The following is a 17,413-nucleotide window of genomic DNA, read 5'->3' as shown; positions in this document are numbered from 1 at the left end:
GTATTCTGAATAAATTTCAAGAGTTGAGATTTCATATCTAACGTCTCAAACTAATTTCTTAAGAAACCGACTGTAATCATATTTTTTTCTTAAAAAAATATATTATAGAATAGAAGAATGAAGAGTTGATGAGTAAAATATGGCATTATATACTATTACTAGGGCACTCTGCAGGATTGGAGATATGAAACGCCATAAATTCAACAAGCTAGCGATACAAATTACAAGACATATTTTGTTAGATTGCAACTAAGCAAATGATCGTTCAGATTTTCTTTCTGGAAATGAAATTTGAAAAAAATAAACTAGGGCAGACCAAATCCAAGTGTGTGGGTTTAAAGATACATTTTTCCGCTATACTTCCTCTCTTTTAGTTTTCTTGGCTACAATTTTAACAGAAATGGATAACTTCTAGATGAAAAAATAAATCGTAAACTGAATTTGGAAAACAATAATGCATTTTCACATCGATCATTTCAATTCTTACTATAAAGAAGACAAACATTACTGATCAAGTTGCTGAAGAAGAAACATATTGTAAAATAAGTAGCAATATGTTCCTTTCAGTATTGTTGACCACAAATTTAATTTGACAATTATGGAGTTATTATTGCTTAATAGTTCTTTTTTTCATGTCTAGGATGCTTTAATTGATCCTCAACGTGTTCGAACACCCTCCATCACTGAGTACTGAAAGCCCTTGGTTGAAGATGCAAGTATTATTTACTTCTCAATGCCCAAACTAACATGGTGTGTGTGTATTGGGGGTCGCTCACTCTTGTCCCTTCTGATGCTATGGAGTTTATTTTCTCTGCAACTACTTAGTTTCTTTGAGTTACAGATGGATCCAGCAGCTGGAATAGAACCTGGGTATTACCACAAAAATAACCGACTGAGTTTTCAGCTTTTCTGGATTTTTTTACTAGGGTTCATTGGCAATATAGAGTGCTATTTTATTTAATAGCTGTTCAACTGCTTCACAATGTGATTCAATGTGCATTACCTCTTGCTTTTTAATATTAGAATTGTTGAAACCAGTGTTCCACTTAAATATTGATTTTGTTTTATCTAATAGTAAAATTTCATCATGCAGGTTTATTGCTGGAAACGTTTTCGATTTTCAGCTAGACAAGACTTGGAAGGATTTTCTCGGGTATGAATATAATTATGTTTGGATTTTCTCGAGTATGAATATAACTATGATTGCGGTCTAAATACCAAGCTAAACCAAACGACAGGTCTAAACGTGCTAAGAAGGAAGAATCAAAAGGTGCTGCACATCAATTAGAAGAAAATCAGGTATATGATTGGCAGTGTGTTGAATTTTTACTATTTTATTTTCAACATCTTTGATTCATATAGAAAGTTGAATATCCAAATGACAAAGTGGTGTGAATAATGTGTATGTGTATATGTGCGCGTATATATTGCCAATTTGATTTAGAAAGAAACATCTTTATTGTATAAACATAACGTTACATGGCTGCATAATGCTAAATATGTGCGATGCATCTTCTGCTTAAAGATTGAAAATGAGATGAAAAATATTTCAAACCTTTATCCCTTTATTGTTGTCTATTTTGTGTTCTTTTTTGTCTTGAGGGAGGTTGCTTTCAAATTTGAGGGTCAAGTAAATGCATGTGTACGTGTAATGGAGGCATCGGCATTACTTCTTCACCAAGAATTTTGATAATTTTTTTTTTTTTGCCTGAAGAATGCAACACCTGCAAGTGAATTAGACGGTGAAGCCTCAGGGACGCCAATGGACGCTGATAGCATTGTTGCAACCGGTAACATGTCCCAAGGTGGAAGTCCAATTCCCAATGAACATCAGAAGCAAAGCTCTGTGGGTCAAGAGGGAGGCCAGTTGGAAGCAGATGCCGAGGTTGAGGTCGAGGCAGAGATGCTTGATGGTGAGGACGAGGAGGCTGATTTGGATCCAGTTGGTTGAGAGATGTGGTAGATGTTACATCGCCAGTTAATGCAAAAGCTCTCCAACATTGAGTTCTGACATCAAAATGAACTATCTCTTGTACAGTAGTTGAATATATTGGGGTGAACATCACATACGATCATTTACCAGTCAAAGGGTTACCCTAGCATGACACAGTTGGGCGTCCTCGATGAACATAAACCTACCTAGCGAGATGACATGACAGTGATGAAATTGAGGTTTCATCATTATGGGGAGTAGCCCAAGATCATATAAGGACATAGCAAATCTTGTTCCTTTGATGTGGGGCAACTCTTCCTCACATTTCAACTCTCAACACGCTTCTGCATGTGTGGCCGATTTTCAAGCCTACACGTGGACAACAAGTAGGTGACGCGTGATCATGTGTGGCTCTTGGGCTTTGGCTCTGATACCATGATGAAATTGGAGTTCCATTGTAAAACCAATTGGCAATATGAGAAGCAACCCAACTCTTCCTCACATTTCAACTCTCAACAGGCAGTGGCCACGGGTAAATTATATTTGCAATTTGAGTAACTTTGATTTTGTATTTGACTCGTATATTAAATAAAATTGAAATTCAATTTTATTTTGGCCTATCAAAATATCTATGCTTCCCCAGCGTTTCTAATTAAATTATTTATTTATTTCGTTCTGAATTCAAGTTTTTCACATGCCCTGGATTCAGGGCGTGAGAGATACGATCAATGTATGTAGAATGAAGGGACAAAAGTTAATTTTATCCAAATTTTAAGTAGAAAATTAGAGTTTAAATCTTCTCCACTCAATTTTCTATGACCTATATAATAGAGTGTTACGCGTTTTTTTTTTTTACTTAATTTATGATTTGTTTTATAGAGGAAATAAGTTGAAAAGTTAACTGTTAAGTGAGGTTTAAATGAATGACCAAATGTTAACAAATGCCATAAATGACGAACGATTTTTGAGATTAGCAAACCTATCCAATCATTCCAATTGTATATAATCCAATTATATATAACGGACGAGACTTAAGTTGAAGTCAAAATAATAAAAAAGAAATGCTAAAAAGACTCTCAAAGTGGGGCCCTAGCATCTCATGTTTTTTACACTAAACACTTCACTAAGTTAGTTTCACTTAGTTTATTTTAAACCAATTCAGCTTAATCCATAAAATTAGTTTAGTGAAATAATCCTGGTATATTAAACGCACCCATACTTTAATAAAAGGCCTGATCCGCAAGGCATCGAAATTCATAGCTGAACCTGAAGACACGATTTTGGCGTGTATGCTTATTTTTGGTTTCTTTTTTGTGCCGGCTCTCTCTCTCTCGATGTGTCCCTCTGACTCTGGCGTGAGGAGTGAGAAGTGAGAGGAGACTGACTGAACTTCGACGTCGTCCTCCTCCTCCTCCAACCTCCATGGCCGATTCTTCTTCGGCGGTGCTATTCTATCTGTCTCAGCCGCGGTCCTTGAGACATTTTTACTTCGTACCCACAATCTTAGCTCTCGTAACGTCTCTCCTCATCCTCTTCTACATTTCCTCTACCTCCAATCTCTTCGCCCACCACCATCATCATGCTCACTCAATCCCACAACTGCTACTCAATATTTCATCTTCCTATACACCCCTTCGAGTCGAAGAAGCTCATCTGAAAGCGGACGGTGCTCAAGTAATCGAGGGTCAACGCTCACCAGAGCAACCTCAATTGGGATCGAATGGTATGTCAATTTTCGATTTTCGGCTTTTGGGACTTGCTAATTTCGCTTGATGTTATCATATAATTTATGGGTTTTCGTTATATTCGTGCGTACAACTTGTAATTGGAACTTGTGATCTAGAAGGATGAAACTGAATGAAAGAATATGAAGGTTTTGTGGTTGTTGATGAAATGGCAGGTGAAAATTGAGATAGGTGGTGAAAAATTGTGAACTATTTTTATGAAATGTTGAATCTTTGAACAATTTACCGGGTTGAATGTGAATGTGTCAAGTTTTGGCATGGGTGGGTGAGTGAGTGACAGTTTACAACTTTACAGTCTGAGATTTCGATGTTTTTGATTTCGGTATGTGGAAACTGTTGGTTTTTATGGTTCAGGAAATTATGGCAATAACAACGCCGTGTTCCATGATAGACATATCTTTCTTGAAGACTATAAAGAAATGAAAAGGAGCTTTAAGATATATGTTTATCCTCACAGGCAAGATGACTCCTTTGCAAATGCACTTTTGCCTGTGGATTCTGAACCCGGGGGTAATTACGCGAGTGAAAGTTACTTCAAGAAGGTCCTTATGAAAAGTCATTTCATTACCAATGATCCTACTAAGGCGGATCTTTTCTTTCTGCCTTTCTCAATTGCAAGGTTGCGGCATGACCCCAGAATTGGCGTGGGAGGTATCCAAGATTTTATAAGAGATTACATCTTCAATGTTAGTCACAAGTACGAATATTGGAACCGGACTGGTGGAGCAGATCATTTTTACGTTGCTTGTCATTCCATTGGGCGGTCAGCCATGGAAAAAGCAAATGAAGTCAAATTTAATGCCATTCAAGTTGTTTGCTCTTCAAGCTACTTCCTACCGGGCTACATACCACACAAGGATGCATGTCTGCCACAAATTTGGCCCAGAAATGAAAAGCCCCCTGACCTTCGTTCTTCAAACAGGTGAAGATACTTCAATTTCTATCTCTCGTTTGTTATACTAGACATATTCGTATGTTTTTCCTTCTATAGTAAAGTCTCATCATCTGTGACACTAGATGATTTGTATTAGCATTACATTCAGAATGTGTCATATTAAATGGATAAGTTACAAAAAGAGATGCCCGCATTTTGGGTGTAAAAGATGGGAATTTTAACGATGTTGGATGTGAGGAGGTGAATAGTTTGTGGGAGAGAGTGGGATTTCGGGTACTTTATGGGCTTCGGTATCTTCAGAATTTGCAGACTATTCCTAGGGAATCTATTTATTTACTTTCTTTAAATATTCTATCTTACAAATGCATTCATTTTCTGAAAATTGAATTCTCAGTATAACCATGCTTTTGGAAATATGTTGGTTTTATCTCTGCATGAGCTGGAACTTAGTTTTCCCCTTTTGATAAAAAAAAAAAAAAAAAAAAACGAAAATGCAGGACGAAACTTGCATTCTTCGCCGGAGGAATCAACTCCCCAGTACGAGAAAAGCTTCTTCAAGTCTGGAGAAATGACTCCGAGATTTTTGCGCACTTTGGTCGGCTTACAACACCATATGCTGATGAACTGCTTGGCAGCAGGTTCTGCCTCCATGTCAAAGGCTTTGAAGTAAATACAGCTCGTATTGCAGATTCACTATACTATGGTTGTGTGCCAGTGATAATTGCCAACTACTATGATTTACCATTCGCAGACATAATAAACTGGAGCAGCTTCTCAGTCATTGTTGCTACTCTAGATATCCCACTGCTTAAGAAAATCCTTAAGGAGATCAGCTCCGATGAATACCTGCGGTTACAGAGTAATGTGTTGAAGGTGCGCAAACATTTCCAGTGGCATCTTTCCCCTATTGATTATGATGCTTTTTACATGGTTATGTATGAGTTGTGGCTCCGACGAGGTTTTTCGACAGTTCCCTTGAGCAATTTTGAAACTTCTTAGTCAACAAATTGTTTTACACGATTGTAACAACTGGATTCTGCATGTATATGTTTCTTTTAGTTTTAATCCTTTTAGTGCAAAAGCAGCTGGCAAGATTGAGCATCATAATCTTGACTCTGCTCTGATTTCTAATTTTTTGTGGCTGTATTTTGATTTGTAATTCATTTCCAATAACAGAGAGTATACAAATTTTGTTTTATATATTTATAGCTTACAATTTCTTCCTAACTGTCTTCTAACTACTTTGAACCGGAGTTATGAAATGACGGCCTTATTCTAACAAATAACGCAAAAGGCCCTTATCTCTCTTCTTTAAAACTATTTTAGTTTTTCGAGTGTTAATAATAATTTCGTTTTTGTTAGATCGCATCGCTTACTAAATAATGTTATTTGCTAGTATTTTTAAGAAGAAGAAAGCTAATGCAAACATTTCTTGTAAGAACAAAAATTCTAAAGTTTTTAACAAGTTTTAGTACAATGATATTATTTACACAAGTTTTATGAAATTTGAATGTAAGATTTGTTAGAACATCTCCAAAGGAGATGTCAAAATGTCCACATAAGGTATAACAATAAAAAAAAAAAAAAAAGACCACACTAATGTTCTCCAACCGAAATGTCAAATCCTATATGACGATGACATGAATTGGCAGCAAAAGAGTTGCTGTCAAATTTGACAGCAGCTTCAAAATTAATTGTTAATGCTTTTTATTAAATTTTTAATGGTTTAATCATCATTACAATTAATACTGTTGTTGACCTATTTCCCTTTTGTTCAATCGAGATAAGTGAACGGTCCCCTCTTGTTAAAAAGAAATGTTGAACGGTTCGGATTTTATAATTATTAAATGCCTTTACTTTTTATTAATTTAATCATTTATTTTATAATATAATAAAATAATAATTTATTTTGACATATTGGGTGGACAATAAAACTTTTAAAGATGTCAAAATGCCACATAGGCTGTCAAATTTAAATTTTATGTTCAAAATTTGACATCTTCTTTGGAGATGCTCTTAGGTTGTTAGTTACAAATAAAAATGAATACCACATGCTCTAGTAATGAGTGATAAAGTTTTTACAAGTTGAGAAAGAAAAGAAACCAAGGCGTCAAGAACTTGTAGATTAGTCGGTTGAAAGTATAATTTTTATATTGAAGTCTTGAACTCGATTTCTCTATTCGTATTGATCGATTGAATTAAAAAAGAAATTAGAGCATTATTTTGTCAGATAAGTGGTTGAAATGGAGGTTATTAAATTTTAATTTTAGAAATCCTCAAATCAAATTACGACAATGTATTAATGATGAAAAAAAAAAAATCATTTCAATAATTGAATTTTGTATTAACATCGTTTTGGCCGATTTCATTATTTTATTTTAATTTTTTCGAAGAACGAAACAAAAATGTAGAAAAAGGGAGAGAATCAAAGTGAGCAGTAATGTTGGGAAAGTAAGACAAACAAAACAAAGCTCGAGATCTTGAAAAAAAATAGAGTACGAATCCGAGGGAGAGTACACACACACTCTGACACCCACGACAAAACACAAAGTTCCTTCCTTTCTTCCAAACTTCCGGTTCCATTATTTTAAAATCTACAAATTTGCAGCACAAAATCTAAAACCCATTTCCCTTTCCGATTATCTTCCATAAAGCTTCAGTCCACACCACCAGATTCGTTGATACCCTCCGTCTGCTTTCTGTTTGTTTCCTGAAAAAAAATTTCCATGTTCAATTTTTTATTCTTCAGATTTGAATTGACTAATCGCCCCTGCTTCCGAGGTTCGTTGACTTAACTTACGATTTTATCAATCTTTAATCTTTGATTATCTGGTGGTACAATAGCAATAGTTCAGATCCTTTGATTCGAAATTTGTCATTTGTCATCTTTTTCGTTGATTCATCGTTTTAGCTCAATTGGGTTGTCTTTGTTTTCTTGGTTGATTGATTTTTTGTTGTTGGCTGTTGATTTTTTTAGTAGGAAAATCATCGAGTTGAAATTGGATTTGGAAATGTGATGTTTGATTGGGGAAAGTGGAATTCTTGTTGCGTGCTTGATGAGCCAAGATGATATTCAAATCTAAGATAAAATGGGTTGCTGTCTTTGTCCTCGTTTTATCTTTCGCATCATTACTTCGGCATCTCTCTATAGCACGATTTTCGACTGTCGATTTAGTCCAGTATAGCGCATTGACCGCATTCCATAACGATTTCAATTCTCTCTCCGGGAGGCAGGTGGGATTTTGATTCATTTCTCTGTCCATTATGCATGTATTTCGAGTGCATGTTCTTGGTTGTTTTGATGGATTTCTTTTGTTTGTTACAATCTTGCAGAGTATTCCTAATAAGAAGCTATGGGGGCCTGTGAAGCCCCTGCAGTCTTTGCAGCCTTATGCCAACCCCCGAAGCAACTATCCTGGTGAAGATCTTGCTCTTTTTCTTGCATTTGTGTATTTTCTCAGTTTGTTGCTTCTGGTTTTATCATATTCTAGCATGGTATAGTTTAAGAATTTGACAATTTGAACCCATTGACAAATCCATTCCCTCGCGTGCAGGACCAAACACATTTTGTAGTCTCGAAGCATCTGTTAACTATCATTTTTGTTGTACTGGATTTGAATTGAGTTCCCTCACTCTATGTTCTTTTTTGTCACTGGAGGATCTGATAACCTTGAACCATTCATATTTTAGCTGATTGAATACTTTTGTTTTCTTTACAGTCCCAAATGACCAGAGCAATGGCTTCATTTACGCAAAAATATTTGGTGGGTTCGAAAAGATAAGATCTACGGTATGATTTTTCAAATATGTGAAAGTGATTCCGTGATAATTTGTATGTGGTGTTCATAAATCTTTGTTAATTTTCTAGATCTGTGATCTGGTCACCATATCCAGGCTTCTAAATGCTACTCTTGTCATTCCAGACATTCAAGAAAGTACTCGCTCAAAAGGCATCAGGTTCTTTTCTAGTTTGCTACTTCTTTCATGCCAATTTTCTGCGGTTTGTAGACCATATGGTTCATTGCTTCTTATCTTTTTTGTTTTAAATGACTTTCTCAGCTCTCGTTTCAAGAGTTTTACATATCTCTACGATGAGGTGCAGTTTATAGCATCTTTAAAGAATGACATAGTCATTGTGAAGAGTCTGCCAGATAATCTGAAGGCAGCAAGGAAAAGAAATGAATTCCCTTCTTTTCGACCCAAGATGTCAGCTTCTCCAAATTTTTATATCAAAGAAGTCCTACCAAAGTTGAGGAAAACCAAGGTTATCGGCTTGATCATTGCTGATGGTGGATGTCTGCAGGTAGCTGATGTTCTACTATTTTGATAGTATAGCTATTGCAAAATGTCATCTGCTTGAGAAAACATGCATATTATTTTAACATTTATAACTACATATTTTCATACTCTTTTTTTGCGCTAGAACTGTCACCTATGAACCATTGTTTATGAAAATAAATAAATGTTATCTAAGAACAACTAAAACATTCATTCTCTGTCACTTTGCTATTGGTTCATAGGGACCATTCATTCATATATGATTATGTCAGTAGTCAGTCTGTTTTCTTTCTTTTTGCTTTAGTGAATTCTCTGTTCCAAGCATGCGTGCTTGATAATTAAGTTTAAGTGTTCTTGATACAATATAATCATATTTTCAGTCAATCCTTCCACCAAACATGGCCGAGTTTCAAAGACTTAGATGCAGGGTCGCCTTCCATGCACTTCAATTCCGGCCAGAAATCCAAATGCTTGGACACAAGATGGTGGAGAGGTATGAATCTAGCAACCCACCTTTTTTCTTGAAGATTTGAATCAACTGAGCGATAATGGTGTGTAGAGAACTTGGTTAGTACAGACTGCTCTTATACCATCTGCAATATGTTTTTAGTTAAATAGATTTTTCATTTGAAGGTTACAGCTGAGTTGGAAAGATTAGGCAATAGATATAGTTAACCAGAAGGATGGAGTCAACTGGGGGATAGAGTTATGGAGTAAGGAAATTTTTTCTTTGAAAATGTTAGGTCTGGCTGTCTAGAAATTAGATGGAAGTTTGTACAAGGAAAATGAAAACTTTAAGCCTAATGGATATGCCTAGGTTTTCCAAGCAGTCAAAGGGAACACATCCTCTTAAAGAGCTTCAAAGGCTGCGTGAAGTTTCCTATAATAACCGCTAGTGTGGTCATATTGTTCTGGGAAAGGGTGAAGTTTATGTTTTTCCTTAGGGATTCTGTCTCATCAGAGTTTAGTGATTATTACTTTCGTATATATTGCTAGATTAGAAGGCCGTTATAGGATTAGTTCTTTTATTTATGTAGCTTCTGTAGATGATGGATCTTTATTAATTTATTTATTGTATCTGGCTTCTGGTGGACCCTGTTCGCTGCTTGTAATAATTTATATACCCTGTTCGCTGCTTGTAATAATTTATATCTAAGAACTATTTTCCTTCAGTTGATCAATGTGGCTTTTATACTTCGATAGGTTACGTGCATGGGGTCAACCCTTCCTAGCGTATCATCCTGGTTTGGTGAGAGAAACCTTGGCATATCATGGCTGTGCTGAACTTTTTCAGGTAAGATGTTTAATCCGGTTTTATCTTTGGTAGTTGTGAAAATATAAAATGTTGACCTACATGCTTAGACTATATCATAGTATTACAGTAATAGAACCTAAGCTTGAATAACCTGCAATTATGAATCCCATTATTAAGTTGCGTTCCACATGTTGGCCCTTGGTGATGGAAAGAGGCTCACATGTGACGGGGGTGTTACAACTTAACATAAACTTCCTGGTTACAATCTTTTTCATATCTCTGCCTGTGAAGTCTAAGTTGGTGGTAAAACAATTGTTCTCCTTTGTTCCTTGGTTAAATCTAAGTCCAATAAAATCCAGTTTTGGAGCTCTCCCCCTCCTCTTGAGTGCAGGTGGTTTCTACCTTAAACAACTACAAAATATTAACATTCATTCAGTTTCATGGCTATCAAATTATCTTGTTAACTTGCTACTTTTCTGTAGGATGTTCACACTGAACTCATACAATATCGAAGGAAACAAATGATTAAAAAGGGCATTGTTCATGAGGAACTAAGCATAGATTCACATTTGCGTAGAGAGAATGGCTCATGCCCGCTGATGCCTGAAGAGGTAAGCTCAGTACTAAATTTCGGATCCAGGTTATGTATTTGTAAGTACTGTTGTGTGGCTTCTAGTCCACTCTGATGCTTCTTTCTCGTGGTCTATTTTTTATTGTTTTGAAAATTTCACTTTTCAGTGCCATAAGAATGTTTAAAAGACTAGTAGTGAACTTCAATGCTGGTTGTGAAATTAAGTTTCCTTGGCTCTCGCTCAACACTGGAATTGATTTGAGCAGTTCAGAAAAAGCAGAACCTCTAGCATCCTTTTATCGATTTCACTTTTAAATATTAAAATTTAACATTACAATTGGAATGGAATTTGTGTTTCCAAAAATTTATGCACAAGTAATATGTTTAATAAGTTGAGGACGCAGACCAAAAATGAAAACAGTAGAGGATGGAATGACACTGAGAATTTAATTAATCCAACATTATCCTGATTCATAAAAACAATTTTTGTATTTTAATTACTTGAAATTTTTTATTTCAAAGGAGTAAATGATAAATAGGCAACGAATAAGAGTAAGGAATGATCCTTTCTAAAGGTATCCACTCTAAATAATGATATGCGTCATTGTGATTCCTAAATTACCATGTTGACTGTCCCTAATTGGGTCATCGCCTTGACAAAAAGCATAAGAAAATGAAAGAGAGGGAAGGGTAGTAGAAAAAAGATCCTGGGATTGAAAACATCCTTTTATATTATCTCAAGCTCAAGTCCTTATCCGGGGGCTTGACTCAAGCATTTTAATACGTCTGTGAACAAGCTTTAACTAAGAATCATGGTCTAAATTTGATCTTGTACTTAATTGCATTGTTTTACATGCTTTAATTTCAGTTTTGGTGGTGCATTGATAATGTATGGGCTCATTGATGATAATTAATAAATCAATCTATCTACATTTTTGTGGTTCATTAGCTCATTTATTCTTGTTGCGACTTTCACAGGTTGGAATTCTTCTTCGTTCAATGGGGTATCCTCCTAAAACAATTATATATCTGGCTGGTTCTGAAACATTTGGGGGTCAACGTGTTCTGGTCCCTTTGCGTGCTATGTTTCCCAACTTAGTGGATCGCACTTCCTTGTGCAGCAATAAAGAATTGTCTGATATACTTGGACCTGAAACACCTCTTTCACAAAATCCATTTCAACGACTGCCAGCAAAAAGCAAGGAAAAACTTAAAGAAGAATGGAAGAAGGCCGGTCCTAGGCCTCGGCCTCTTCCTCCACCTCCTGGTAGACCTATCTATCAACATGAAAAAGAAGGCTGGTATGGTTGGATTACTGAGACTGACACCGAACCAGACCTTTCTGCTTTGGATCTGAGGATGCAAGCACATAGACTAATTTGGGATGCTCTTGATTATATTGTCTCTGTGGAAGCAGACACATTCTTTCCTGGTTTTAACAATGATGGCAGTGGATGGCCAGATTTTTCAAGCTTGGTCATGGGACACCGTTTGTATGAGGTTGCTTCTTCTAGAACATACCGACCAGACAGGTAGGAGAAAAAGAAAAGAATCTTCTTATTCGACTTTTTATGATTAATGTTCTTATTTAACTTTGTGTGTCCTCTTTTTGAACAGGAAAGTTGCAGCAGAACTTTTCAACATGACCAGGGACAATATCTACCATCCCAAGCATAATTGGACACTCTCAGTCCAGGAACATCTTAAGAAAAGCTTAAGTGAGGAAGGCCTAATAAGGCAATCCGTTTTGTCGAAGCCAGCATTGTTCATTTCACACCCACTTCCGGAATGCTCATGTAGAATATCTTCTGCCAATGCTCCAGTTCGTGTAAAAGGTAATGATGGCCGAACTGTATATGGAGGTGAAGAAGAGTGCCCGAAGTGGATGAAGCATGGTGACGAAGTTCCTTTGGATCCAGCTGGGGAAGAGGGTAAAGTGGAGGACAATGAATTGTCAGAGTATGGAAGTACTCTGGACGAACAACCAGAATCAAATGACAGTGACAGAACTAATGCTACTCTCGTCTCTGAGCAGGATGAGGAAATGGACCCGAATGACTAAAGTTGGATCTACATGCGATACAGTTCCTACCTTTTTACTCTAATGCAGCCTTCAGTTTCCATCGTTTTCCACTGAAATGGAAAGTTTTGGAGGCAGAGATGACAATAACGGTTTGATTCATGGTTCCAGCTTTGCCATTTTGAGAGATATAGGTATTCAAACATATTCTTTGGGTAAATTCTTTGATTTTCTATAGTAAACAGGAGAGTTATTTGTTTACCTTCACACAAGATGAGGATCGGGAAATATTATTGATGCGCTTGGGTTCAAGCCAATCAGAGTTTGTACACCGCCTACCTATATTGAAGGTTTTTATTCATAGAAAAAGTATTACTTGTTAGATAAGCCACAGGTGTAATTTTCTTGTAAAGAACAAATGATGAGTACATGAAATGATTCGTTGCGATCTCTTGTTAATTTATTTTGTCAAAACTTGGTCCTTTAGTGATAGCATTTCATTTCGAAATTCCCTTTCAAGTTTTGAATCATGCACTTCCCCAATCCCTCTGAATCTTTCTCCTCACCTCATTTGTTGGTAAATCCCAAACTATGAGCAACCTAGGAAGCAGGCATTGCCTTGTGATCAAACGCATGTAGCTCAAGGTGCCTCCTGTGGTAGGTTGTTCAAGTTTTGAGTTGCAGTGTTACTCTACAACGTAGGCTCCTCTCCGGTGTGGCCAGATCTATTCAGAAAATTTGCTTCACCGGAGAAATATGCAAATGATCGAGGCATATGCCACCACCGCTTGAGCAATCTGTGCTGTCTGTCACTCTCAATGAAGAACGATTAAGCCCGAAATTGAAAAAATATTGCAAAGTTAGTCTTAACAGCTCCAAATCTAGAACTTAGTTATATCTAACAGAACAAAGTTCAGGCAGCTGCATGATTTCTTCGAACAAAACAAGACTATCTTGAATCCAGAAACAGTATCTATCAGATACAACTCTCATTGCATATGCAAAGTTATATACATACTCTATAGATGTTTACAAACCAACCAAAATTTCAAGTAATTTACATCCTACTGAAACCACTATCATATTCCGGTTGGTTGCCACACATATGAACCCGCTCTGCTCACCGGTTTTCGTAGTACATACCACTAACATTAGTTTCAACATGGATGACTTCCAAAATTGCAGATCACAAGAAAAATACACTAACAGATGACATTTATTTGTTACTAACAATAATATAAAAAGCAAATTATGGAGTATTAGTATAGAGAGGTGAAATGCGCTACCGCAGAGCGCTATGCTGCATCTGTGGGCTTCTCAGCAACAGTGAGGATTGCACCTTCAGCTTCTTTTATCTGCCTCGTGATGTCTGACTTTTTTTCAAGCAGGGCTTCTATTTTTCCATTGATCTTCTCTAGCTTCTGTTTCAGCTTTCCAACATCCGTGCATTTGTCCTTCTTATCGACTTTTCTTTTATTCTCGCCCTTCTCGCCCTTCTCCTTTTTCTCTTTATCTTTCTTCTCTTTCCCTTCCTTTCCTTCATCTTTCTGCGTCTTCTCCTCCATTTCCCCCTCCGATTCCTTTACGTTTTCTACAATTTCAATCTCCCTGGAAGAAACTTCAGCCTTGACCTCCTCCTCATCCTCTACATTTTTGTGTTTCTTCTTTTTGTCCTCCTTGTCTTTCTTCTTCTTTCCTCCTTTTTTGTCATTTTTTTCCTTATCCCCTTCCTCTAAATCTTTGCCTTTTCCCTCTTTCTGCTTTTTATCTTGCTTCTTTTTCTCTTTTTCTCCCCCTTCTATATCATCCTCTTTATCTTTGTTCTTCTCCTTGTTTTTTTTCTTCTTCTCTTCCTTGTCCTTCCTTTTATCCTTGTCGCTCTCTCCCGCTTCATTGTCCTGTTTCTTCTTTTCCTTCTCCTCTGTGTCTTTATCCTCCTTGTTCGATTTCTCCTCATCTGCATCGTTACGTTTCTCCTCATCCTTTTCATGTTTCGACTTTTCTTTGACCACTGACTCGGTCTTTAATTCAAGTTCCGCTTCAGTCTTCTCATCCTTCGGTTCACCTGGTTCTACATCCTTGGTCATCATCACCATATGCCATTCTTCCTTTTCCACTTTTTCTTCTCCCTTATGTTCAGTTTTGTCTTCCATCTCCAGACTATTTGCCAAAAGTCGAAAAGTATAACAATTTCCTCCGAACCTGAGATTCCCTAAAAACAAATGTAACTGTGCAATCAGTAATCCGGAAAGATATTCAGTAGATCACAAAATGCTAATACTCGGTGATTTCTAAAACGAAAAACTAAACAAGGAGCATAAAATCTTCTGTTTACCTATACTTTTTATTTTTTTTTTATTTTTTTTTTTAGAATACCTCCGTGACATGAGAGAAATTTTATTGATAACGAAAAATTATGTTTACCTATACTCAACAGATTACAGACGATGCTTAAACAATTGGAAACTTATAGGAACTTTATCTACATGTTAGGGTAACTACGGAAGCTAACAAAACTTACTTTCTGTTCATCAATCGTTAGGAAACACAGAGTGCAGATTCGAGACAAGTGGATATCTTTGGCGCCAAGCAACAGTCGATATAGGGCCAAAGAGTTTCAAAAAAATGTAGCACTAGTTAATTTTGTTGTCATTTTTCCAAATACATAACCCATACACAAGGGGCTAAAGATTTCACAAAAATTTAACTCAGATGAGTATTAAGCAACAATTGTGTCCTTAAGAAATTGTGAAAGCAGCAGCAGTAAACAAACCAATATAATATAATCAAATAAAAGCAACAAAAAAGAAAAGAAAAAAATCACAATTTCGACGTATTGATCACATATACTTAAAAATGACATCAAACCACATTATATGTTTACTAATCCGTAACCAAAATTGTTAAACTACCTTAACTTACAGAAAGAAACCTGTTTGATTGCCAGCTTCTTCTGTAACGTAACGTGTTTCTTGAGAGAGAGAGAGAGAGAGAGAGAGAGAGAGAGAGCTTTGGTTTCCTTTGTAAATTGTGGTAGCTTCGATTCGTAATATGTGCAAATTTGGAATATGAAAGCTGTTGGGCAATGGATTGATAGTGCCACGGCCATCCACCTGTCGGTATTTTCGTCAACACGCACAGGAACGGCACCTTCTTCTGTGTAGCGTACGTACCCAATACGCGCGTTTTGTGTGTTTTGTCCAAAACTCCAACGTCTTCCATGTTTTGGCCATGCAATTCAATTGCCTAACGTCGACAACATGGACGAGAAAACTTACTTAGCTCTTAAGTCTTCTTCCAAGTCTTGAACCCGTTCCTACTTCCGGGTCACTTTCACATTGCACCCTCCCTCCTTGTTTCAAGCTTATTTTTTGGTCTATATTTTTTGGGTGCCAAACTTTTTTAAATCACTTTTGTACTTTCCATTTGGCCTTTAGACGAAGATAATTGTTATTGTCACTCCAAAAATCTTGTTTTGCACTCTTTAGAAGTGTGTTTTTCTTTCTATATATAAAAAGTTTGAAGTGCAAAAATTTGGAATGCCAATAACAATTTTTTGAACTAACATGACATAAGAGGACATAAGCAATTAAAAAGAACGATATAATTATAGGTGTTAGATGCCGATCGAATGAACCCCTTTCATCGTTCGGTGATTATTCATTAAACAACAATGAATGAGTTTGTTTTATCACTACAAAATCATAGTATCGAGCCATTTCATATTGAACGCACAAGGATAGGTACAATTTGATTGAACTTGAGCTCACAATTCATGTCGTTTTTTTTTAAAGAATTTTCAGCATTCATTTTAAACTTTTTCGCTTTAGTGATGTGGAATAAATTTACAAGTTAAGTTATCTAAGATTGATTAAATTGTGTTTAATAAGAGACAATTAAAATGTTTATAGGTGTACTAAAAGATTTGTAACCTTCTTAAAAACTATCAAAGAAGTAATTAATCAGGTGAATTTAAAAAATAATTGAGTGTTAGTAGAGGCGCCTGAACGTCGTAGGCTCACCGCCGTGATCCGCATGCTACGTCGTAATTAGTACGTCAATGGTGGGTCATGTAGTGTAAGTGGAGAAAAACAGCCGACATCAAAGGGCACATTCGTCCTTTAACAAAGTTCAAAAAATAGAAAGTGCCACCTTCTTTCTCTTTCAAATTAGGTAACAAACGAATTTCAAAACTAAAAAACAAAGAGAAATTATATTTTACGCTCTCAAGTTTGGATGCTAACTGTTATAAACTCATATTTCATCCTTAAATCAATAGAATGTCATACAATAATTTGTGTTTCGCTACAATGTCGTACATTCATTAGTTAATACGTCAAATTAATAGTTATATGATAATATGACAAGCCCGCATTTGTGCCACTTGGTTCAAAATAAATTAAGAAAATTTAATTATTAAAAACAGAAAATAGAAAATCATTAAAACAAATATTTTGACATTTTTAAATGATTAAAAATTTATTTATCCACGTCAACAAAACTAGAACATATACTAATACCACATCTACGGATTTATTAAGAGATATATAACACGAAAACTAAATCACAACTTTGTGTAAGATTTATGAAATTTTAAAAATAAAGTATGAATTTGCAATTGTAATTAACCTGAAAAAAATGGAGAAATTTAAAACAGCAAAGAAAATGACGTTCCGTCTCTGATATCTCTCTCTGTCTCTCTCCTCTGCCGCAACA

At 36.0% G+C, this 17,413-nt stretch overlaps 3 protein-coding genes across 3 annotated transcripts; 2 read left to right on the top strand and 1 right to left on the bottom strand.

The window, feature by feature from the left end:
- The first annotated feature begins 3,219 nt into the window (after window positions 1-3,219).
- Window positions 3,220-5,926, top strand: LOC137746020 (probable glycosyltransferase At5g03795). Its single transcript, XM_068486067.1, has 3 exons — window positions 3,220-3,656; window positions 4,033-4,600; window positions 5,071-5,926. Exons 1-3 carry the CDS (start codon window positions 3,356-3,358, stop codon window positions 5,570-5,572), a joined length of 1,371 nt encoding a protein of 456 aa, XP_068342168.1. The 5' UTR covers window positions 3,220-3,355; the 3' UTR covers window positions 5,573-5,926.
- Window positions 5,927-7,064: 1,138 nt separating this feature from the next.
- Window positions 7,065-13,156, top strand: LOC137746051 (protein EMBRYO SAC DEVELOPMENT ARREST 30-like). The gene is made up of 11 exons (XM_068486102.1): window positions 7,065-7,354; window positions 7,551-7,807; window positions 7,907-7,991; window positions 8,293-8,363; window positions 8,442-8,530; window positions 8,633-8,876; window positions 9,232-9,344; window positions 10,055-10,145; window positions 10,589-10,717; window positions 11,656-12,209; window positions 12,295-13,156. Exons 2-11 carry the CDS (start codon window positions 7,640-7,642, stop codon window positions 12,737-12,739), a joined length of 1,989 nt encoding a protein of 662 aa, XP_068342203.1. The 5' UTR covers window positions 7,065-7,354; window positions 7,551-7,639; the 3' UTR covers window positions 12,740-13,156.
- A 500-nt stretch (window positions 13,157-13,656) lies between these two features.
- Window positions 13,657-15,726, bottom strand: LOC137746052 (uncharacterized). Its single transcript, XM_068486104.1, has 2 exons — window positions 15,610-15,726; window positions 13,657-14,909 (listed from the first exon to the last, which is right to left on the bottom strand). The coding sequence occupies exon 2, from the start codon at window positions 14,848-14,850 to the stop codon at window positions 13,993-13,995; it is 858 nt and encodes a 285-aa protein (XP_068342205.1). The 5' UTR covers window positions 14,851-14,909; window positions 15,610-15,726; the 3' UTR covers window positions 13,657-13,992.
- Between the last annotated feature and the right edge of the window lie 1,687 nt (window positions 15,727-17,413).

The sequence above is a fragment of the Pyrus communis genome, chromosome 9, assembly GCF_963583255.1.
Source record: "Pyrus communis chromosome 9, drPyrComm1.1, whole genome shotgun sequence".
NCBI lineage: Eukaryota > Viridiplantae > Streptophyta > Magnoliopsida > Rosales > Rosaceae > Pyrus > Pyrus communis.
This window is presented reverse-complemented; position numbering and strand designations above follow the sequence as displayed.

What these genes read in the sequence shown, in the direction of transcription:
- LOC137746052 (XM_068486104.1), bottom strand. Translation starts at nt 14,850, where the DNA reads ATGGAAGACAAAACTGAACATAAGGGAGAAGAAAAAGTGGAAAAGGAA.
- LOC137746020 (XM_068486067.1), top strand. Translation starts at nt 3,356, where the DNA reads ATGGCCGATTCTTCTTCGGCGGTGCTATTCTATCTGTCTCAGCCGCGG. An exon ending in ACCTCAATTGGGATCGAATG is followed by an intron (nt 3,657 to 4,032) that starts GTATGTCAATTT and finishes TTTATGGTTCAG; the next exon opens with GAAATTATGGCAATAACAAC. An exon ending in GACCTTCGTTCTTCAAACAG is followed by an intron (nt 4,601 to 5,070) that starts GTGAAGATACTT and finishes ACGAAAATGCAG; the next exon opens with GACGAAACTTGCATTCTTCG.
- LOC137746051 (XM_068486102.1), top strand. Translation starts at nt 7,640, where the DNA reads ATGATATTCAAATCTAAGATAAAATGGGTTGCTGTCTTTGTCCTCGTT. An exon ending in TCGAAAAGATAAGATCTACG is followed by an intron (nt 8,364 to 8,441) that starts GTATGATTTTTC and finishes TTAATTTTCTAG; the next exon opens with ATCTGTGATCTGGTCACCAT. An exon ending in AGAACATACCGACCAGACAG is followed by an intron (nt 12,210 to 12,294) that starts GTAGGAGAAAAA and finishes CTTTTTGAACAG; the next exon opens with GAAAGTTGCAGCAGAACTTT.